This window comes from Leucopleurus acutus (genome assembly GCF_964270905.1).
Source record: "Leucopleurus acutus genome assembly, chromosome: 5".
In the NCBI taxonomy this organism is placed as follows: domain Eukaryota; kingdom Metazoa; phylum Chordata; class Mammalia; order Artiodactyla; family Delphinidae; genus Leucopleurus; species Leucopleurus acutus.
The window spans coordinates 114,216,108-114,239,951 of NC_139147.1; the positions used below are offsets into that span (position 1 = coordinate 114,216,108).

Below are 23,844 nucleotides of genomic sequence, written 5' to 3' on the forward strand. Positions count from 1 at the left end.
GAAGGGGGTAACTACATAGTTATAAATCCAGAATTAACATAATGAAGAGGTTTTAAAACACTAAATGACTTGTCAGACTATACTGTGAAAACAGGCAATCATTTTCATCATCAGATATTTATATAACTATCAACCACATTCAAGAACAACAGAATTACATACAGGATCAAGAAGGATCTAATGTAAAACACAGTGACTATACTTGATAGCACTGTATTGTATAACTGTATAACTGAAATTTCCTGAGGGTAGAATTCAAATGTTCTCACCAAAAAAAAAAAAAACAAAAAACAAAAAAAGAAGATAAATATGTGAGGTGATGGATATGTTAATTAACCAGATGAGGGGAAACCTTTCACAATGTGTATTAAATCACCATGATGTACACTTTTGAAGTTTCTTGAGTACTAGATCTCAGAGCTGTATTGTACTTGTAAGTGCTATAATCAAATGTGCAGGGCTCAAACATTTAAGATATAGAGGAATAAGTAAAAAACCATAAAGTGATTTTTATCTTAGCAGCTGCATTAACTATTGCAGGCATCGAAGTTCTGTGTGTGAACATACCCTACTTGAAGCAACTGAATATATGAGAACCCACATTTGGAGAACAGACACATTTGCATGGCAAGCCTCTTGCACTTCTTTGATCCCCACTGCACATAATGTTAGTTAAGATATACTAATCCTTGAACATTTGTTTTATATTCTTTCAATAGTGAGTTCTTCTATAGTATCTTGCTTTGGCTGAAAAAGTTTCTACTCATGAGAACTTTAAAAAAAAAGAGAAAGCAATTAAGAATGATGCAAGAAGAAAGGATGAGTTACAAGTCTCTTCCACACTATGAGCATCATGTAGCCACTGACAGACTTTCATTTTATTTATTTATTTTTAGCTGTGTTGGGTCTTTGTTGCTGCACGTGGGCTTCTCACTGGGGTGGCTTCTCTTGCTGCGGAGCACGGGCTCTAGGTGCGCGGGCTTCAGCAGTTGCGGTGTGTGGGCTTAGTTGCTCCGCGACATGTGGGATCTTCCCGTATCAGGGATCGAAACCATGTCCTCTGCACCGGCAGGCGGATTCTTAACTACTGCACCACCAGGGAAGTCCCCTGACAGACTTTTATTTTAGATGAAAAAAATCCACACAGCTACTATGGCTCATGAGCTTTTCTGGCTTTAGCAATATGTGTCTACTGTACACAATTTCATCCTCATTGATAAAGTTTGTTTCTTCAATTACGTCAATTATAAGATTGTCTTGATAAACACATTATAAAAGTGAAGGGTTTTTTTGAAAGCCAAGAAATACCTCTTTAAGTATAATTTATATATGAATTTTTACTTGTAAAAGTTATTTTTTCCTTCAGGGGGAAGAATCCAAACACCTTTTTTCCCCTCTGCTATGTAACCTTCTTCCTTTGTGAAGTTATGGACCAGACTACCTTTGTTTCTAGTAATTTCTTGACAATGTTTTCTTTGCCATTTAGTTTTCTGGAATTAGATACAAATAATAAGTTCTCATTCATAGGCATATAGTTCCTTCAAATAAAATGATGTGATAGGATCACATAATCACCAGGTTATATACAAAAGCAAGAATTTAGTAGAAATCTTAAATGTCAAAAAAGTTTGGTTTGGGGACTTCCCTGGTGGTCCAGTGGTTAAGAATCCTCCTTCCATTGCAGGGGGCGCATGTGCGATCCCTGGTCGGGGAACAAAGATCCCATATGCCGCGGGACAACTAAGCCTGCGTGCCACAACTACTGAGCCTGAGCGCCACAATTAGAGAGAAACCTGCATGACACAATGAAAGACCCCACATGCTGCAACAAAGATCCTGCGTGCTGCTACTAAGACCCGGCACAGCCAAAAAAAAGAGTAAAACAAAGAGTTTGGTTTTAAGAAGTTCTTACCTAGTTTTTTTTTTTCACTGTTTTCAAAATATATTCTTTCTATATTAATTTTTCTCCCTCCACCAACCAAATCAGTTTTATGAGTCAGAGAATAAAAATATACACTAATTCAGAAGTTCTTCCTCTTGTGCTATCTTACACAGATTTAGAAAGCAGGATGTGTTAACGTCACTTCTTTTTTTTTAATCTCAGGTAAGGAAAATTTCAATAAAGAGACAAAACAAATCCTAAGACTATTATATCCTTTTTTAAAAAATCTAAATACAAAAATAATAAACAGGGCTTAATTTGTTATATGTTTCTATATATTTTTACTAAATAACTTAATGCAAGAAAAATGTTTCAACAACATTTCACTGAAGTCAAAATGCTACATTTTGTGGAAGAAGAAGGCTTGTTATTTGTTTTTCAGAGGGTTAGGGGCACAATGGAGGCACAGAAATATTTATCCTTTGAAAAAGTGTCTACTTCCCTGAGTGCCTTAATAATTAAGTGACTATATATTCCCATTTACTTGGAACAGTCCCAGTTTATACCTATTGTATGGTTATCATTCTATTAATATGAATAATATTGTTCATTCTTATAGAGCAACTTTATTCCTTAACGTCATCACAGAAACTCAGGATATTAATAAATGCTTTCCCCTGAGCTCTGAAATGCTAACATTTTAAAGCAGATCAGAATCTGACCAATACTCCAGTCATAACTTTACAACAGAGGTCTGGAACTGATGGCCTAAGGACAACAAGTGTGTTTTGTTTGAATAGCAGTGTTTTAAAAATTGAGAAATTTCATACAAGCATCCAGACTTGTCTTGAAAAATCAAACTTTTGGCAAACTGGGCCTAAAATCTCCTGTGGAAACAATGGGCTACTGCTGTGTAGTTGCTATGGCCTTGAAAGAGGGCATGCTCTCTCCCTTTCACCATTCTCTCCCACTCACCATTGCCTTACACTAGCAGCCTAGCCTGACAGGCATTTGAATTTGAGCCCACAACCTACACCCAGTAAGTCACACCCAGTTATCTTTCCCAGAGGTTTTACATTAATTACTTTGTCAACTTAACAATAATTCACTGGAACTTCCATGTCAGTCCAGTGGTTAGGACTCCTCGCTTCCACTACAGGGGGCCCAGGTTCAATCCCTGGTCAGGGAACTAGTCCCGTAAACCGCAGTGCACGGCCAAAAACAAACAAACAAAAAAACAAAACCCAAAACAACCATTCACCATCTTCAGCAGCAGGTCCTCCACAATTTCTACCCTAGAGTTTATATCTTCTAATCAGATACTAAGTAACACAAGAACATGCATAAGAGAAGGATCTAGGGAACGCTACACACTGAAAAACCTTTTCCTACCAAAGTAGTAAAACTTTACTTACCAGTTTGGAATTGGTGACTGGTTTATTTCTTAAAGCTGGGGGTCTATAAGCTGTTGCAACTTTAGGTTCTTCACTAGGTACATCACTTGGAACTGCTTGGTAAGTTATTGCTTTTTCTGGAAATATTCCATCTAAGAATGGCTGCCAAGAAACCTGCCATAACTCTGCATTTGATGGTACATCATACTTGTGTAGGACAGAGCCGGTATAATGCCAAATCTTGTACCCATTATTAACACGTAACCTGGGAGCACATGTGGCTGTTAAAATATGCTCACCATCTGGGCACCAAGCAAAATATGTAGAATCAGAGGCCACTGGTTTAGAAATAAGTTTGTAGTTTTTAACATCCCACACTTCCATTTGCCCCCTCAGATTTCCAAATCCAGCTAGTACTAATATATGTCCATGAGGGCTGTAGTAGGCTGCATTACGAGGGCCAGTTCCAAAGTCAAACACAGGATCACACTTCAAGTTGAAAATTGTTGCTTTGGCAGGCATGAAACCATAAACAGCACAAAACTCAGTAGAACTAGAATTCCAAACTACATCATAAATGGGACCATTTTTTGCTAGAAAAAGAATATAAAATCCAAGTTAGTGATAAAGAAATACGTATAGTATTATAATATTTAATAGCACAAATTACAATCATAACACTCATAAACACAACAAACACTAAAAAAAAAATCCAAAAATTTCATGGTATGTTAAAATATTTTTACATGACATACTATGGGGATTAATGTATGATCATAAATTTATTTAAGAACCCTTAATGAATCTTAATTTCTTTTATTTTTTTATAATTGTTTTACGATTTTGTATACTATTATTTGTCTTTAGTACTTTTATTTAAATTTTTTTTTGGCCATGCCGCGTAGCACATGGGATCTTAGTTCCCTGACCAGGGATCAAATCCGTGCTCCCCTGCAGTGGAAGCACGGAGTCTTAACCACTGGACCACCAGGGAAGTTCCTTAATTTCTTGTAAACGTTCTGGCAATGTGGGCTCATAGAAGCATAGGTTATTATTACTATTAAAAAACTAGTTTTTCTTGGAAGAGGTAATATATGCATACAGTAATAAAGATACAAACTATATAAAAAGACATGCCACAAAAATAAGTCCCTCTACGCAAAGGCAGCCCTCTGTTATACTTCTTGCATATCCTTTCAGAATATTTTTGTTGAAATTAAGCATCTCTCTCTTAAGCACTTAACACACACACAAAAAGTTCTAAACCTTTGTTGTTTTCATTTAATACTCTTGGAAATTTTTCCATGTAAGCACACTGAGCTCTGCCTCATTCAGTTGCACTGTATTCCATTACAAATCTCGCTGTTTATACTCCACTGTAAATGTACACAAATACATCTGTAGGAGAGAAACTGCCTGGTCAAAGGGCACATACATTTACTTCATAATGTACCACCACAATGCCCTTCAAAGAACTTGTACCAGTTTACACTACCAGTAGTGTTTTTTTTTTTTATTACTAAATTTATTTATTTTTGGCTGCGTTGGATCTTTGTTGCTGTGCATGGGCTCTCTAGTTGCGGCGAGTGGGGGCCACTCTTCGTTGCGATGGCTTTTCTTGTTGCAGAGCATGGGCTGTAGAGCACAGGCTCAGTAGTTGTGACGCACGGGCTTAGCTGCTCCGCGACATGTGGGATCTTCCCGGACCAGGGCTCGAACCCATGTCCCCTGAATTGACAGGCAGATTCCCAACCACTGCACCACCAGGGAAGCCCTACCAGTAGTTTTTGATAGCAAAGATTCTCCCCTCACTCTCACTCATACTGTTTCATATTTTTATCTTTGCCAACCTACTAAGTGAAAAATTGTATCTTGTTTTCCTTTATTATAAATGAAGCACCTTTTAGTATACTTATACATAATTTTATTTCTTTTTTGTGGACTATTTTTTACTGTCCTATACCTATTTTTCTCTCCTGTTATTGGTCTTTTATTGTTACACTTGAGATATTAACAAAATTCACCTTTTCTCATATTTATCCCTTGTCTAAAACTTTTTTTCCCTAATTTTTTGTTTGTTTTAATTTATGGACTCTTTTCTTCTCCCAGTGTAGATATCTGTAACTTCATATACTAAAATTTATCACTTTCCCCATACGCCTTCTACCTTGTTTAAAGTCTTTTTCTACTTTAAGATTAGAAAAATATAGGTATAGCTGATTCACTTTGCTGTAGCTGTATAGCAGAAACTAACAACATTGTAAAGTAACTATACTCCAATAAAAATTTAAAAAAAAATTAGAAAAAAATTCTCCCACATTTTCTTCTAGTTCTGTAGTTTTAGATACAATTTTTTGGCCCAATTGGAACTTATTTTGGTAAAGAATTAGCAATAGTAACTTTTTGTTCCAAATAGCTAGCCAACTGTCCCCAAACCATATATTAAATGATCAATATTTTCCTGCATTGATTCAAATGCTGACTTTATTGTATGTCAATGGCTTTGGAAGTATGGATCTATTTGTGGATCCTATTGTGTTCCACTGATTTATCTGCTTATCCATAAGCCAGAACCAAATTGTCTTAATTACAATTGCTTTACATTTTAATATCTAATAGTATCAGAATCCCTCCTTCGCTACTCTTTTTTTTGCAAAGTTTTCAAAACATTCTTGCATGTTTATTTTTCAATATCAACTTTAGAACCAGCTTATCTAGTTGTAAAAAAGAAAATCTACTGGCATTTTAGTTTAATTTTTAGATCAATTTGGAGAGAAATGACATCTTGGTAAAGTTATTAAAGCTTATAGTTTGCCCCTCAGAAGTTTTAAAGTTTTCTTCCCATCAGTCCTATATATTTCTTTTTTGTTGCTGTATATGGAATCTTTCCTTCCATTTTGCTTTTTAAGAGGCTGTTGTTTATGCTGTAACTTCATCTGATGAGCAGAGATGATTCGATTTTCACCTTTCAAAACTGTATACTTATTCTCTTGATCAGGTACACACTGACTAGGTCTTTCAGAATGTTAAATAATAAATGGAAGGGAGGCGGGTCATCCTTGTTTTGTTCCTGATTTGAATGGGAATACACAGTTTTTGAAAGAAAGGTTACCTTACCCTTACATGTTCAATTCAAAATAAAAAAGATTAGGGAGTTGCCAGAATTTTAAAACTAGTTTTTCACAGTTAACTCATCAAAACAAAATATGAAGTGGTTAAAACTCTTCAGTTCTGAAGATGGTGCTAAACATGCTACACCAACTTGCTGTCATAATTAATTAAACAAGTCCCCAAAGAGCTATTACAATGGAATTATCTCACTCAGCAAGTTCCCTACTAAACTGCTGGCATAACTAAATTAACTAATTGGATTCTGTCAAAATAAGGTATGTTTGGGGATGATAAGAGGAATTTTATCTTAAAGGTTATTAAAATATGTGAGTTCTATCACTTGATCAAGAACTTAGATGATATCATCTTTATGGCACTGTAGTTTTTACTATCATTTATTCTATTAAAGGAAGACTGCTGGAACACTCACGTAATTGCACCACAGCACTTTCTCCATTTGTGGCAATGTAATGCAGCGTCTGTTCCCCATAGTAGGAAGCTCCTGTCTTGTCAACTTCAGTACTAGCTATTACCAACACAGCAGTAGCTGTAAGGGTAAAAACTTTAATTAGATTTAAAACACAAATTAAACTAATGGTGATTGTAACAAAGCACATGTAAATTTTCACTGAATAAGCACTGATACTCTTTTCTTTTTCTATACACATAGGAATATAAGTCTAAATTAATGCTTGATAAACAAAATGGGAGATAAAATATATTTATCATACCTTTTTTATTCCATAGCATTGTAACCTTATCAGCCTTAAAGAAACTTTTATTGGCTAAAGCTGCATGAGGTCCATCAAAGTTGGGGTACTGATATAATCTAACAAATGAAGGTGCACCCTTACTTCCTGGAACATAGACAGCCACCTAAGATACACAGACATAAATAATGACTTAAATTTTTTGAAGCATATAAACTAAGATGGACATGTTTTTAAAGTCACTAAAAACTAGGAAAAGGTTTAATCTCATAATATTCCACATGAACAAACAAAAACATTAGCAGTTACCTTGTACGGCTGGGGTCCAGGTGATAACACAAAATCATTAATTTTTTTCAAATGCAACTTACTTGCAAATGTATCTAAAAAAAAGTAAATGGTATTAGATTAATGAGAGAAGCTAATAGAAATATCTCAAATTCTGAATGCATTATAAAAGGTTAACGTAACTATACACAAAACGGCTCACTGTAGTCTCATGTCGGTGAGGCAGAGTAACAGAGTAGAAAAAGCATGGGTGAGTGAGACAGACCTATGCTTGAATTCCTACTCAGTCACTGTATGACCTTGGGCAAGTAATGGGATTACATACCTAATTCCTAGTGTACAGTGCCAGGCACACAGTAGGTATTAAATAAATATCAGTTCTCTTCTCTTAAATCTCTGAACTAAAGTAGTCTTAGAGCCCATTTGATGGGACAGATGACCCTAGCTTGCTACTGTAGAATGTGGAAATGAAAATTCTGTAACTAATGTGATAAACAGATCCACAACAATGATAATCAACAATAGTAACTATAACAATGGCCGATATTTGTTGAGTGCTTACTCTGTGCCAGGCAGTAAGAAAAATGTTATGAACACTACACTCTCCTAGTTAACAGGATCAAGAGCTATTACTCTTTCTTTGTTCAAATATAGAGACCAACAGCTATTCAAAAGTAGCATACCAAACTGCTAAACTGGCAGCCCCCTTCTTCTGGCATGCTCATAAAGAGGCAAGGAAGATAAGCGAGCAAGCTAACCCCAAATTAGTGGGGAAAGGATTAAGCCTCAAAAGCAGGAAATTGAAGGGTAATGCTAAATGACTGTGTAGATGGTGTCAAAATCAGCCTGCATGCCATCTTCTGTACATGTGAACATTTGCCAATTCCCATTCTACTTTCTTGACTTATGATGGGGTTATGTCCTGATAAACCCATGGTAAGTTGAAAATATCATAAGTTGAAATTGCATTTAATAAACCTTATGTACTGAACATCATAGCTTAACTTAGACTACCTTAAATATTAAGTGCTCAGAACACTTAATATTAGTCTACAGTTGAGCAAAATCATTAAACACAAAGGCTATTTTATAATAAAGTGTTGAATATCTCATGTAATCTATTGAATAATCAATTGAAAGTGAAAAACATAATGTCTGTACAGGTCCAAAAGAGTTCTAAGTATATCAATTGTTGACCCTTGTGATCATGTGGCTGACTGGGAGCTGTGGCTCACTGCTGCTGCCCAGCATCACGAGAGGGTACCATTCCACATGGCGCTAGCCCAGGAAGAGATTGAAATTCAAAGTACAATTTCTACTGAATACATAGCACTTTCATACCATCATGAAGTTGAAAAATCTTAACTCAAACTATTGTAAGTCAGTGACTGTACTAAAAAGTGTTCAGTCACCAATGGAATATTCTAAGGACAAAAGGAACTGCAAAACTTTCTTCTTTAAATTATTTTTCAGTAATCATGTTATAGGTGTTACTATTGGTACTGCTATTCTAAGAATGCTATGTGGTCAATGAAGAATAAAGCAAATGAATAATTATGTGGATGTGATATTCTCAAGCTATCACCCCTGTTATCCCAGAGAAACACATTCTTGGTGTTGGCAAAAGGCAATACAGATATAAGATAAAAAAGAAAAAAAAAAAAAAAAGGCCTAGAAACAATGATCAATCAACACAGTAGCAATGAGAATCCTCTACACCCAGACTGTGGTCTCTAAATACCATTTTCCACTAAAAGGGAGCAGAGTATATTGGAGAATTGGCTGATTCTAGGTGTATAGCAAGAAATATACAAGATAATCCTAGAATGATTTGTCCTACCATATAGCAAAAAAGTCATTAAAGACTAATTGACCAATGATGGGACAATTTGAGAATCAATAAGAATAGTAATTAAAATGGATTGAAACACATCATGTTTAAATCCATAGTTCATTAGGTTGGGGGTGGGGACTAATCGGTTGCAATGGAGATTGCTAGAGAAAGAACTCATTTTATTAAAAGTGATAAAGGAGAAGAATATTTATTTTGCCTTTCCCATATAAATGGTCCACTAGGTAACCAAATAGTAGAAAGGGGAATTTCTCCTTATAGAGGTAGTACAGCTAATAAATGATAGGGGAAGGAGGGGAACTATAGTATCACCAATTTTTAACCACGCATTGAACATTAACGCCAATTAACCATACAAAATTAAAGACAATGAGACATTATGTGCTTCTTGATAAAAGAATTGAACACTGCCTTATGATGTAGTCTTGCCCTCAGCTCCCCAAAAAAGAACTTGAAGCTGACCAACTCTAGATCCAAATAGTTATTTACAGGAAACAGATGAACATGTTAAATTACAGAATGGGATACAAGAGCAAAACTCAAATATGGGAGTATATAAAAGACAAGTAACTTTGTTTCTTAAATAATAAATTGCAAGGGGGAAAAAAGAATGGAGAGGGAACTTATAGCTTAAAGAAACTTAAAAGATATATAAATCAATTGCAATGTGAAGGACCTTATTTGGATTCTGAGTTTTAAAAAAATTATCACATTTTCAATTATTAGAAATTTGAACACTGACCAGATATTCTATAATCTGTGATAATGGTATTATGACTAAGTTTGAAAAAAATATTAAGAGCCCTAATCTTCATACATACATACTGAAATAGTTATAGGTAAAATTATACGATGTCTACAATTTTCTTTAGCAGAGTAAAAGAGATGGTAGGTGGACAGATGCATGGATGAAGAAGGTTTGGCAATGGGCTGATGGCTATGGGACTAGGTGTCTACTTTTGTATTTGAAATTCTACACAACAAAATATTTTAAAAATTTGTATCACAGAATTTCAATAGCAACTAAACTCAGAAAGAGGTACTCAAATGTCTTAATAGTAATTATTAGATAGTAAAAGTTTATTATAAAAGAATGTTTGTGTTATAAAGTTTTACTAGCAATTACACTTGGAGTTATTCAAATGAATTACTATAACAGCAACTGTTAATATATTAACAGTATTTAGGAGAACCCTATGATACCATATAAGGCAATAAAAACTGTACATATTTATAGCAAATAATAAAATTATTTCATAAATCTTTCCATACTAAAATTGTTGTTTTCAAAGAAGTGAACTTCATTGTTAACATTTCGGGCACAAAGAGTTTCATCTTCTGACCAGGATGGACACCTACATTGAAAAGAAAGAATATTAAAAAATTTTAAACAGAATGTAACATCATATGTTAACATGTTAAAGTTTATGATATTGTTTACTATTTAAGGAAAAATACTTATAAATATGATGTCAAGTCAGTTACTAATAGTTTTAGTCAGCATATATAATAGAAAAATATTATTCCTTTTGATTTAAATACTAAATAAAAGATCAAGTTTTTACTCTATTACATTCTCACATACAAAATCCTTAAAGATCTAGATTTTGATCTGAGAAGTTATTTTCTAAATCAATACCAGAGAAAAAAATAACATACAACAAAGATATTTAAAATATTTAAAAATAATTAGTATTTTAAAGCATTTATTTACCAATTTTGCATTTTTTTCTGGATGAAAGACTTCAAACACGTCCCAGTTTTCACATCATAAAGTTGTAGGTTAGGTACCCCAGCTGTATCATCTTTAGAAGCTGCCATAAAAACAAAAATTTTTGCAGTAATTTTCTCGTAACACTAGTAACAAGATTTCATTCTTAGAAAAAATTTGAACAAGATTATAAAGATCGGGTAAGAGCTGCTTTAAATCAACTTTCCCCTTTAGCTTTAATTATAGATTTAATCATCCATTCCTAAAGCTATGACAATATGACGGCTGTCTGAGCAGAATTTTGTATTTCTGAAATAATTACTACAGTTTTTAAGAATACTTAAGAGATTAAGTGTGACATAGCTTGCTGTTAAACAGATTAAACTGTCTTATCATGAAACCTGTGTCTATAAGTCACACACATGAAAAAAAGTTATATAAAACCACTCACAGTCTTCAACTGATTCTCAATTTCCCTTTTACTTACTTGGAAAAATAATATTCATTAGAGTCCATGCCTCTTGGAAGAACGAACTCAGGAAGTTCATAACCCAACAATGAGCTACTATCATATATTTATTCAACAATATCCACATTATTACAAAATGCTTCTTAAAATAAGCCCTATACCGGGACCCAATATTTTATCACTGATCTATGAAGCACAGCTATATATTGGGTTGGCTAAAAAGTTCATTTAGATTTTTCTGTAAGATGTTATGGAAAAACCCAAACGAACTGTTGGCCAAGCCAATAAAATGTTCATATAATGTATATTAGATCTTTAAATGCGTTAGAAAATGACACACCATTTGCTACCTTTGTCATACCATAAACATTTCTTAGATGTTGTGTCTACTGTACTTCCTCTTTCATTTATAATTATATAAAATGATTTTTATTTTAAAGGTCATTATTCTTCTTAATTTTTGCGATCTTCTCTATCCATTGGTTATTTACTTTATAAATTTTCCCTTGAGCTTTTTTCTTTTCCTCTATCTCATGATGGATCTTCTCACTAACTTACTATACCTTGAAATTACTTAAAGTACATTCTATTTGGGGAATACAAGATTCATTGTCAATTAAAAATATTCTCAAACACTATTTACTATCATAAATATTAATTACTTTCCTATAAGTTTATAAACCTCCTTTTTTTTCCCCACTGAGTTGGTCCTGTCAGAATATTTTTACAATTGGAAAATACTTACTAGTGTAAGGCTGCCACGTTGCCAGGACAGTGTTTTTTGGCGAGAACTCAAGGCAAACTGTCTTTGGAAGGTCAAAGGAGTGCAGTTGTCCCTTGTTAGTGACATTGATAACATTTATTCTGGTTTCAAAAGAAATTACTTCAGCAATGAAACACTGTTTCACAATAGCCAGCACTATCCAAAACATTCATACTTCTTTTTAAGTACAGATCACTCTAAAGTGTTCATTCCTCATAAAAATCAATTTTCAGTCAGTTCTAGAAAATATCCAATAAACACTTTAACGTAAAAGAGTGTACATTTTACCAAAAGGCCCCTATTTAAGGCTGGTGTTGGGAAGTAATATAGAATTTGCACAAAGATACAATAGATACCACCTTCAACCAAAAAGGAAAAAACAGGCCTTTAAGTGAACACAGAACAAATCTACAGACAAGCTGACGAATTTCAAATCCAAGAGAAAATGAAAAGTATATATTTTTTAATTTGAGTAAATGGAAACTGCAGCGGCTAGGGAAATCAGCAAGGATACTTCTCATGTCTATAAAAATCTCAGAAGCAGTCTACAAAAGATATTACTGTAAGAATTATCGTGGTACAATGACAAAAAAGACAATAATTGTAAAAAAAAAAAAAAGCAGTTTCCACTTTTGGGGACACCTTCTATGAACCATGTTCTGGTTTAACCACTTTATGTACATTTTCTCATTTAATCCTCACAACAATCTCATAAAACAGGTATTATCATCTCCATTTTACAAATGGTAAAACTGAAGGTTAGAAAAATGAAATGATCTGATGATTTGCCCAAGAGCATACTCCTAATAAATGCCAGAGCAATGCTCTGAAACCTGTTTGGCCTGACTTGCTCTTACGTAGTCCTTGTGGTGAAAGAAAGAAAGAAAAAAAAAAAGATACTCCATCTCATTGCAGAAGTTCCTTAAAGTTACTTTGTTCAACTCAAGTTTGAGGACACTGGGTTAGGATAAGTGGCAACTGGTAAGAATAAACAATTACCATATATTATTTAAACACAGAAACATACACACAAACACACACACTTATGACTGTAGATTCTTTACAACTTACTGTAAATTACATATTTTAGAATTACATGAAGCTTTCTTTTTTGTTGTTGTTAATAAACTTTAAAGTTATTCTTAGTTTAATGAAGGGTGTTTATTTTAATTTAATAAGCACACATTGAAGGAAAAATCAGTTATAGCTTCTGACTTAGTTAACCGTGAACCCAGCAAAGACCACAATCAATACACTATATCTGTTTCTCTTGCCCCAGGAACAATATGTATTGTTGTGGCTGCAGCACCTTAAGGAAATAAATGCTAGAACCAGGTATAAAAAAATCTATTAAAAAGATGGACACAACATGTAGGGACATATTAAGCGGATTGAGTTGAATCCAACAGAAAACAAAGTGGAGATATGACATATAAAAAATTAATAATAATTGCCAAAGTGAAAATAGACTTACTCAATAAACTGTAAGCTAGTAGAATAACGGATACCTCAAAAAGATAATAGGCAATGAAAAGATGTATGGTATGTCCCATCAGATAGTAAATTTCTATCAACTCATTACTCAAATAGTGTAAACTAAAATATGGATTTAGGGACTTCCCTGGCACAGTGGTTAAGACTGCACTCCCAATGCAGGGGGCCTGGGCTCGATCCCTGGTGGGGAACTAGATCCCACATGCATGTCGCAACTAAGAGTTCCCATGCCACAGCTAAGACTCAGCGCAACCAAATAAAAATATATATATATAAATATTAGAAAAATAATAAAATATGGATTGGAAAAAAACCCCCAAATACCCACAATAGGTTACACCTAAAGAAATAAGAAAAGTTGAGAGTACGTCCTTTCTTTGAGGCTGAGAGTAAGACTGTCTGTTAACACTGTGAATAGGACCCAATATAATTATATTCTTAATAATTTGAGAGTAGTAGTTTGTTGGTTGGATTCAATAACTTAAAAAGAAATAAAAAACTGATGAACATTTTTAATTATAAAAGCTAATTCTGCCAGCTACTTATAGTCATAGAAATGAATCAACTAATTCAACGCAATCATTTTAGCATTTTTAAAAATCATGTGTTAATCCAATCTGACCTGATAGCTGAAAGACCTCAGAATATAGTACCACTGTGTAAGAAACATTTAAAATATACTTTTCAAAAGGATGCAATCATTTTTCCCCCTTTAAAAAACCTAAGATATAATATCTGGCTAAAAACAACAAAAATAACTTTAAACCAAGCAACAAATATTCAGGCATTTTCCTGCTGTGAACTGAAATACAGTGACTATGGAAAATTGAAAAGAATTGGTTTTCTAAGTGAAATTATGAACACTGAACCAAAATACTTTTTTTTTGGCAAGACCAATTTTGTAATCTGATTATTTTATGTAATACAGACTATACCAAACATACTTTTGAATAACTTATATTTAGATGACATGCTGTTATACACAATAAAACTAACAGTAATAAATATAGACAGTTGTTAATAAGTTAACAGCAAAGATATAAGGTATCTACCATAAACAAGCAAAGAGAGTTATTTTCTAAATGTTACTGCAGAACTTAAGAAACCCTAACCAATCACTTAGAGCACTATTTAAAACAGCCTCTCAGCTTCTTCTGCATTAAATTAATTGCCCTTTTTTTTTTTTTTGCTGTACGCGGGCCTCTCACTGTTGTGGCCTCTCCTGTTGCGGAGCACAGGCTCCGGATGCGCAGGCTCAGCGGCCATGGCTCACGGGCCCAGCCACTCCGCGGCATGTGGGATCTTCCCGGACCGGGGCACAAACCTGTGTCCCCTGCATCGGCAGGCGGACTCTCAACCACTGCACCACCAGGGAAGCCCCATATGTTACTTTTTCATTCTAAGTAACTAGAGAACTCAAAGAAGTCCTGGCACATAAATAGAAACTAACAACTTTGTAGATGTTCTATGGATGTTATATTGGAGATAATACCTAACAGCACCAACACATTAAAAGATGGACTTTATAAATGACATCCAAATACATGTTATTCACATAAAACAATTATGTTTTATATTCACAACACACACATAAAATGTTATATAAATGAACACTCACTTTTCTCCGTTGCCCCAGGCAAACAAGGTCCCATCCTTACTAAAGGTACAGGTTTTGCAATTTTTCCCAGATTCTCTGAAAATAGTAAGAAAAAAAGCTTAAATTCATAAGCATTAATACTTTTTTAAAAAATCTGATTAAAAATCCACAGTCTTACCACAAATTTAATGACTAAGAACTTACATAAATTTTAGAAAATAATTCCAAAATGCTTTAGTCTACCAAAAATACTTTCTCGCTTAAAATGCAGTGCCAACTACCACTGTAAGGCTGGAAATTGATTTTATACCAACAGACCAATGTTAAGTAAGAAATAGAGCCCTTTTGGGTAAATAACTAGTTGGTATGAAAACCCAAAAATGTAGGTGTATGTGGAAGCTACCAGCTGTCAGCCCTTATCTTGAGAGAGCTGAAGGATTTCAACACGGAGGTTTTGTGAAGAATTTCCCAAACTACCTGCATAACAAAACAATGGTGGATAAAATATCCTCAAGCGGCCAAGAGGTGACCCTGGATTTCAAGGACAAAGACCTTCCACCAATTTCTCATGTGCAGAGACAGAAAGTATAACAACGATAAGAGGATCTTCACATTAAAAAAATATGGATGCAGGATTCTGTACAAAAACTAACCTGTGGAACTCGAACTTCTTGGCAACCTTCTATCAAACGATCAAAACTTTAAGTACTGTATTTCTCAACTGGAGATGGCTACTGTGAGTACATCTCCCAGTGATAATGAAGACCCAAACAGAAATGTGTGCATGTGTGTACAGTAGATGTCCATATGTGTAGTCACAACATTAGATCAGAACTTTGTGGCTAACAAATATTTGAATTGTCAAATAACGACACACACAGACTGACCAGTACAGCCCTTCTAAACTGGACAATGTCTTTGTTTCTGTTGTTGTTGTTTTAAATATATTTATTTATTTTATTTATTTTTTATTTTTGGCTGCGTTGGGTGTTCGTTGATGTGTGCGGGCTTTCTCTAGTTGCCGCAAGTAGGGGCTACTCTTGGTTGCGGTGCGCGGGCTTCTCATGGCAGTGGCTTTTTTTACTGTGGAGCACGGGCTCTAGGCACACGGGCTTCAGTAGTTGTGGCTCGCGGGCTCTAGAGTGCAGGCTCAGTAGTTGTGGCGCACGGGCTTAGTTGCTCCGTGGCATGTGGGATCTTCCTGGACCAGGGCTCGAACCCGTGTCCCCTGCATTGGCAGGCGGATTCTTAACCACTGCGCCACCAGGGAAGTCCTGGACACTGTCTTTGCATTAATTCATCTGAAGATGACATTTGTGTTTCTGCAATCATACAATAATGGTAGCTTATCCTCAGTGTATAGTTACTAAAACATTTTTTTCTCACTCCCTTACATAAATAGCTATGACCAAGATGTCCTCCATTCTATACTTGTGCAACTTATTTCTGAACCTTAAGGCAGAATTTTACAATTATTCTTTTTAAATCTTACCCAACTTTTGGTCTATTATTCCAGCCTACTGATATCTACTTATATCTTCATTTTCCCTTTTAAAAGCATTAGTCATTCCTCACAGATTTAAGTAAAATATAAGTTATAAAACATAATTCTAAACTATCATCTAAATTAATTATAAGAATATTGGATGACCTTTTAACAAGCTCCTGTGGCTCATCAATAGTCCTTCCCTCAAACTAAATCAACTTATTAGTCAGCTGACTTCACAGCTCTTAACCAATGACAACTCTGTCACTAACATCATTCAACCAAAAGACTTTCTCATTTCTCACATACTTTGCTAAAATCATGTTTATAGTTCTATTCTGATGTGTCTGGAAATTCTACTCAGAAAGGAAATGAGATAAACGTGAAACAATTTATTCTTAGCAAGCTCATTTTGACTCCAATAATTACCTCCTTATTGTAATGATTATAAATTGTCTTTTTAATAACTCATTCTAGAGTTCTGTTTAAGAATGAAGGCAAGCTTCCTAGACTATAGTATCCAGACTTCAATTCTTTTCTTAATTTTGGCATTTGGAAAATTTTGTCTATTTCCTTCTGGAACAACCTTTTAAATGAAAAATTTCAAATATACACAAAAATAGAACAAAAGTATGATAACCCCCCTACACACTTATCACCAAGCTTAAATAATTATTAACTCATGGTCAGTTTTCTTTAATCTACTCCCTACTTTCATATTTAATGCCAGAATATTTTAAAGCAAAACCAGATGTCATATCATTTTACTCTATACTTCAGTATGCATCTCTAACTGACGAGGGCACTTTTAAAAAAGAGAACCACCACCATGCCACTTTAACTCATGAAATTAACAATAATTCCTTACTATCATTTAATAGCCAGTATTTGGATATCTGGTTTTTTAAAAGCTCCCCAAGTCATTCTAATGTGCAGCCAAATTCAAGGACCATTCATCTAAAAGCTTGATTAGAAGCAGATTTTAAAAAATCTTCATAGAAGGTAAGTACCGCATAGTTCCTATTGCAACTTACCAGGAGACACATAATGTCTCCTTGTTCTGCTCTTAGTGATGCTGAGATTGTACTGGACTCATTATGCGCCTGCTCAGACTCACCTAATACTTCCTGCTCTCAGGCACCAGCTATTCAACGAAGAGACCTGGCCACCTCATCTCCTAACACCACTGGTTGTCTCAGACTCTCCAAGAATGAAGGCCCCATTTCAGCACGGCTTCCATTATGCCTATTGCAGTAGCAGGAAGAGAAGCACGGGCACTCAGATTCAACCCGAACAGATCAAAAGAAGATTCTGGCTGCAGACCAATTTCGTACCCATCCTCTTCAAAACAGATTGTTCTAAGGCACAGTGGTTCTATACAACCTCTCTGGAGAAATTCTGCATGACCAAGCAACTTGGATGGATTTTGTGAATCTGTGGTCAGTTCAGTGCACCTCACTCTGTATTTGCTTTCACTTCTTCCTTGTCTCATTTCCCTTTCCCCCTCACTCCTGCTGCCTTGGGATTGCACACTCCAATGAAGCGCAGCACAAAAGCTTTAACACAGACTCTTATTTTCTAAAGTGGTGCTTTTCAAATATTAATGTGCATACAAATCACTGAGGAGCTGGTTAAAATACAGATTTTGATTCAGTAAGCTGCGAAGGGCCTGAGATGTTCTGATGTTTGATTTCTGCACTGGCTCAAGGTGATGCCAGTATGGCTGATCTTGGGCCCATACTTCCTGTAACAAGGTTCTAGAGAACTGAGTCTAGTAAAAAACAATGGTCAATAGAGTCAGATGATGGCAGCCTGATTATAAAGTTCCCTATCAACAGTTCATCTAACAGCATCTTTTAATGATCATTTGCGTAGATCAGTCGTTCTCAAAGTGTGGACCCTAGACTTGCAGTGTCAGCATTACCTAGGAACTTGTTAAAAATTCTAATTCTTGGGCCCCTGCCCCAGATCTAATGAATCAGAAAATCTGAAGAGGGAACAGTATCCTGTGTTTTAACAAGCTCTTCAGATGACTGATGCATGCAAAAGTTTGAGAACCACTGATACATGACTTCTTTAGGATAACGAAATGGTGATTATCTAATCCCATCATTCTTTTTAAATTTATTACTGTTCTATAAAGAAGTTTTCCTCATCAACAATTTGGTTACTGAAAAATAGTTTGTACAGGAAAGGCAACATAAATGCTTGATTTTTTTCTTTCTTTATCAATTTTCAAAGTAATGAACAAGGATCTCATCAATTTCTAATGCTGACCAATAAGATTTGGAGGGAGGAGGATTTTTTTACAGACTACTTATATACTTAACATGTCTTAATTCTTAGAGTCATTATTCTTCTTAATGCTCAAATTGTCCCAACTAAGGTTGGTATAAACCCCTTCATGTTGACTCCTGTGACAGTTTAGCAAAACCCCATTAGCCTTTTATAACTTCCTTGCTTTCTGGCACAAGATATGTATGGCTCAACTCATACATTTTTTGTCCTATACCTGGAGTTGACCACTCCTCCAAGGAACTGGTTCCTTTTAGTGAAGAATGGCATTTAGAAATCATAATCTGTGACGTATTTACTGCTACCTGGTTATCACCGGCTCTAGCCCTTTAGAGTGGACAGAACTACGAAATACAAATATTTTTATGAAAAGAAATCATGAATTCATATTGATACATGCAAGTCTATCTCCCCACTTCACTCTTATGCTGAAACTTTGGTTCCTAATGACATTAATATAATTATTTATTTGTTTTACCCTACAATAGATTTAAAAGGACAACATTAATTTTCTATGAATAATAAAACTATTGAATGCATTTAAGAATATTGTACATCATCATATGGTTATGTCACCAACTTAATATAAAGCTAGGTTCACTTGTTCCCATTTTCCATTTAAATATTTTTTAAAATTTAAAACAATTACGTGGTCCAAAGTCGAAACTATATATACTAAAGTTCATTTACAGACATGTCCCCTGGATCTTGCAATTCTCTCTCTTCCTATAGATAATCACTTTTGTTAGTTTTTGGTTTACCTTTCCATTATTTCTTTTTGGGAAAAATGTCTCTCTATTTATCTAGCTATATATTTATATGTATATATTTTTTGTATATTTCATTTCTTATACCTTTTTCATTCTATAATTTATCGAAGATTATAGGCAGTGGTTTGGCTATCACATTTACAGGTTTTTCCTCAGTCCCTAAGATAAAATTCTTCTAAGCTAGAGAGATGAACTGAATTACACTATTGCCTACACCTTTTCTTTTAAACATGCTTAAGCCATTATTTTCAAATCTAAAGATCATTTTTCTTGATAGAGAATATGTATTCTTTCATTCTTTCCATCTTCTGTTAATATTATATAATATGTCCCAAGAAACTAGCTTATCTGTTCTTTTTCTTTTTTGTTCAGAATATAACAACAAAAATACTTTAGAATGCATTGTATAGTTCTCTGTAACATTACTCGACAAAATAAACCATACCTTGGAAACACTGTGCTTTCTGTAAAATGTGGTGGTCCATTCACCATGTATAGTCCTTCTGACCCTCGGACTAAAGAAAAAAAAGGGAAAGAACCACCATTACTTTGTTAATAAATACTCAGTTATCACAAATGTTTAAAAAAAAAAAAGCTTTCAGTCAAAATACTAACGAAATCATTAAACATTTCATAGAACTATCAAACATCAGCATTAAAAGGGCACACTTTACTTCCTCTTGCATAAAATCATATAATCGCTGAGAAATAAATAGGTAATGCCATGGACTGAATGTGTCTCCACAAAAATCCTCATGTTGAAACCCTAATCCCAATGTGATGGGATTGGAAGGTGGAGCCTTTTGGGGGGTTATTAGATCACAAAGGTGGAGTCCTCATGAATGGGATTAGTACCTTTACAAGAAAAACACAGAGGATACAATAAGTTGGCAGTCAACGAACAAGAGGGTCCTCACCAGACCTGACCATGCTGGCACCCTGGTCTCAGACTTCCAGCCTCTAGAACTGTAAGAAATAAATTTCTGTTGTTTATAAGCTACCCAGTATGTGGTACTTTGTTATAGCAGCCTGAACTGACTAAGACAGGTAATATCCCTCTTACTTCTTTTCCTATAGAGCAAATTCATTTAGTCTCTAAGGAGACTACTTCAATAAATCCACTTTTATCTATCTTACAAGAAATCTATGCATTTGCATTGAGATACAGCATTCATACTTATATTCCTTCATTCAAATGGAAAAAAGTGATCTTAGTATTATGTTTTCACATTATTTTCTAATCTCATTTTCAAAATGTATGGATGTTGGAAACAGAATTAGGAGCTGAGTCTAAGTTAAATCTTCTTTGTATCAGCTTACTCTCTCAAGTAACTTTTATCATTAAAAACTCAAAATTGTAACTGTCACCAGTGAAAGGCAGTTGTACTATAGTAGAAAGGACATGAACTCAAAGGTAGACCTCAGTTCCTATCTGATTGTGGAATCTTAGATCCTCCCCACCTCTGAATCTGTGCCCCAATCAGCAAAATATAAACTTTAAAATACTGTGTGCTTTATGTAAGATAATAACATAAAAAATATAGTATAAATTCATTCAAAGGTCTTAAAAAATATGACATTATTAATATATTTGCAATTTCTCAAGCTAAGAGAACAAGCAGGATGAGATACATTCATTTACTAAACTCCCAATGATAGTAATATTCTAAAAAATTAAATTAAATTAAATTAAAAAATTAAATTAAAATTAAATTAAATTAAAAAAATAAAGTTCAAGATTAAATAAGCAGAAACATCTACAGAACTAGATTATACTTTTTTAAAATTCATTAGAAGCTTCTAAAGCTGAAACAAATAAAATGATTAATTCATTCAGCAAATGCTTACTGGAGGAAAAAAAAACTACCACCAAAACCTTATGTTGAGTACTACAGATACAATAGGGAGGAAAATCAGCCTGTCCCTGACCTCACTAATCAGATAATTAGTCAAATATATGGAAATCTATAACTGCATTTAGTGCTACAAAGGAAAGATATAATAGGCTACTACAGTGAATAATATACAGTTTTAATCTAAAAATGGAAGGTTAGGGAAAGCATCCTTGAGTAAGTGATTTGTGTGCTGAGATCTGAAAGATGAACAGCAGTTAACAAGCAAGGAGAACAGTAACAGTCACAGAAACTCCGTGACAAGAGAGATGACAGCGTCACAAGAATGGAAAGGAGGCCTGTGTGGCTGGAAGGAGGTGGATCTGGAGAAGAAAACAGGGCTCAGACCAAGCAGGATCCTGTGGCTTAAGTTAGGCAACGTTGGACTGCAGCCTAAGAATGTTGGGAAACTTCAAAAAAGTTTTAGGCAGATTTTTAAAACCAGACTTGCAATTTGAAAAGCTCAACTTGGTACAGTGTAGACAGTGAACCAGAAGGCAGTAAGATGTGAAGAAACTACTCAAGATGGTCTGCAGTAGTCCTACAGAAGAGATAATAGAAACTTTGGGAATTCCCTGGTGGTCCAGTGGTTAGGACTCCAAGCTTCCACTGCCAGGGGCCTGGGATCCATCCCTGGTGGAGGGAACTAAGATCCTGCAAGCCGAGCAGCACGGCCACAAAAAAAAACAGAACAATACAAAACTTGGACTAGGGTAGGGCAGTGGAAATGGAAAGTGGAGAATAAGTGTTCAATATTCAAGAGAGAAAACTGACAGGACTTGGTGATGAGTAACTATTTTATCAGCTAGAACTCCTGCTAGCAGCAACAGTATAAGAGCTGAAGAAAGGAAAAAGTTTTACTAGTCCATGGCTACAATTTCACTTCCTTCCTGTTCTGCCAGCTATTCACAAATCTCCCACTCTTCAGCAGCAAAGTTGGTAGCGAGGGGCCACTCTTGGCTCCAACTCTGATCCCTATATCCTTTCCCTTCTCAAGGGACAGTTCTCATAACATCAATTTTCTACCTGTAAATTAACTAGCTCAATCTTCAGATATTGAAAATAATATAATCTACCTTCCCAAAGTAAATAATTTAAAGTTAGACTGAGGGAATTCCCTGGTGGTCCAGTGGGTAAGACTCCACACTCCCAATCCAAGGGGCCCGGGTTCAATCCCTGGTCAGGGAACTAGATCCTGCACGCATGCCGCAACTGAGTTCGCACGCCACAACTAAGATCCCGCGTGCCGCAACTAAGACCTGGCGCAGCCAAAATGAATGAATGAATAAATAAATAATTTTTTTGTTTTTAAGTTAGAATGAAAGTAAAAGGACCACTGACAAACAAGATAAAAATCTATGTACTCACAGAGCTTCCATTCTAGTGGAAATGATGAAAAATAAGGGAGTAAACACATAATTGAATAATGAGTTTCTGGTCAGATATCCACAAGTATACAACTGGATACCATGTTTCCTCATATACTAAACTGAGTTGCCAAACTGCTGTGGGTAGTTTGCCCTTGAATAGAATGGAGTCTAGCAAAGTGTTCTACATATATCAAAATCTAAACTCCTCACACTACTGCCTACAAGGCTCTATACCTGGCCCCTGCACAGCTCCATGTGCTAGGCATTAGGGATCTTAAAAAATGAGTCCATCACTACACTCAAAATGATGATTTCAAAAGGAGCTCAGTCTACTGCTACACCTTGAATGAAACACTGACGATATCTATTCTAAAAATCTCTAATACATTTAGTAAACATTTTGTGCCAGGAAATGTTTTCCTAGAAGACTTGAAAACTACGAAGTTTAATTCTTTAGCATCAGAAATTCTCAACTGCTTCTTGGCGTTCTGGCTAAAATCAAGTATTGCATCAAAATTCTCTTACTACACAGGCAAAGCTGTGTTGTTTCTTGTCACCAAATCAATCGTCTGCTGCAATATAATGTATGATACATTATGATTTAGAAGAAAACAAGCCATTCTTTTCTTAATACTACAGTTAAGGTTTTAATAAACATTTATTTGAGGGATTAATAAAAAGTGAATTTCCCAAACTAGGGGGTTTGAAGTTGTCAGATTACATGTTATCACTAGGTTGCATAAAATTCTGTCAGCCTAAT

General features: G+C 34.9%; 1 protein-coding gene across 4 annotated transcripts in view; it reads right to left on the minus strand.

Annotated features, from left to right (window-relative positions):
- Positions 1 to 23,844, minus strand: part of EIF2A (eukaryotic translation initiation factor 2A) — a gene marked incomplete at its 5' end in the record, with an annotated part of 37,747 nt that overhangs the window by 7,704 nt on the left and 6,199 nt on the right. The window contains 10 exons of one of the 4 annotated variants that reach the window (XM_082839613.1): positions 3,298 to 3,869; positions 6,818 to 6,934; positions 7,119 to 7,263; positions 7,407 to 7,480; positions 10,510 to 10,592; positions 10,952 to 11,051; positions 12,163 to 12,281; positions 15,293 to 15,367; positions 20,268 to 20,337; positions 20,740 to 20,788. In XM_082839613.1, coding sequence (XP_082695739.1) covers positions 3,298 to 3,869; positions 6,818 to 6,934; positions 7,119 to 7,263; positions 7,407 to 7,480; positions 10,510 to 10,592; positions 10,952 to 11,051; positions 12,163 to 12,281; positions 15,293 to 15,367; positions 20,268 to 20,337; positions 20,740 to 20,752 — 1,368 coding nt within the window. Of the gene's footprint in view, positions 1 to 3,297; positions 3,870 to 6,817; positions 6,935 to 7,118; positions 7,264 to 7,406; positions 7,481 to 10,509; positions 10,593 to 10,951; positions 11,052 to 12,162; positions 12,282 to 15,292; positions 15,368 to 20,267; positions 20,338 to 20,677; positions 20,789 to 23,844 lie in introns of those variants that run through there. The other 3 variants (XM_082839615.1, XM_082839614.1, XM_082839612.1) reach the window with 3 other exon arrangements.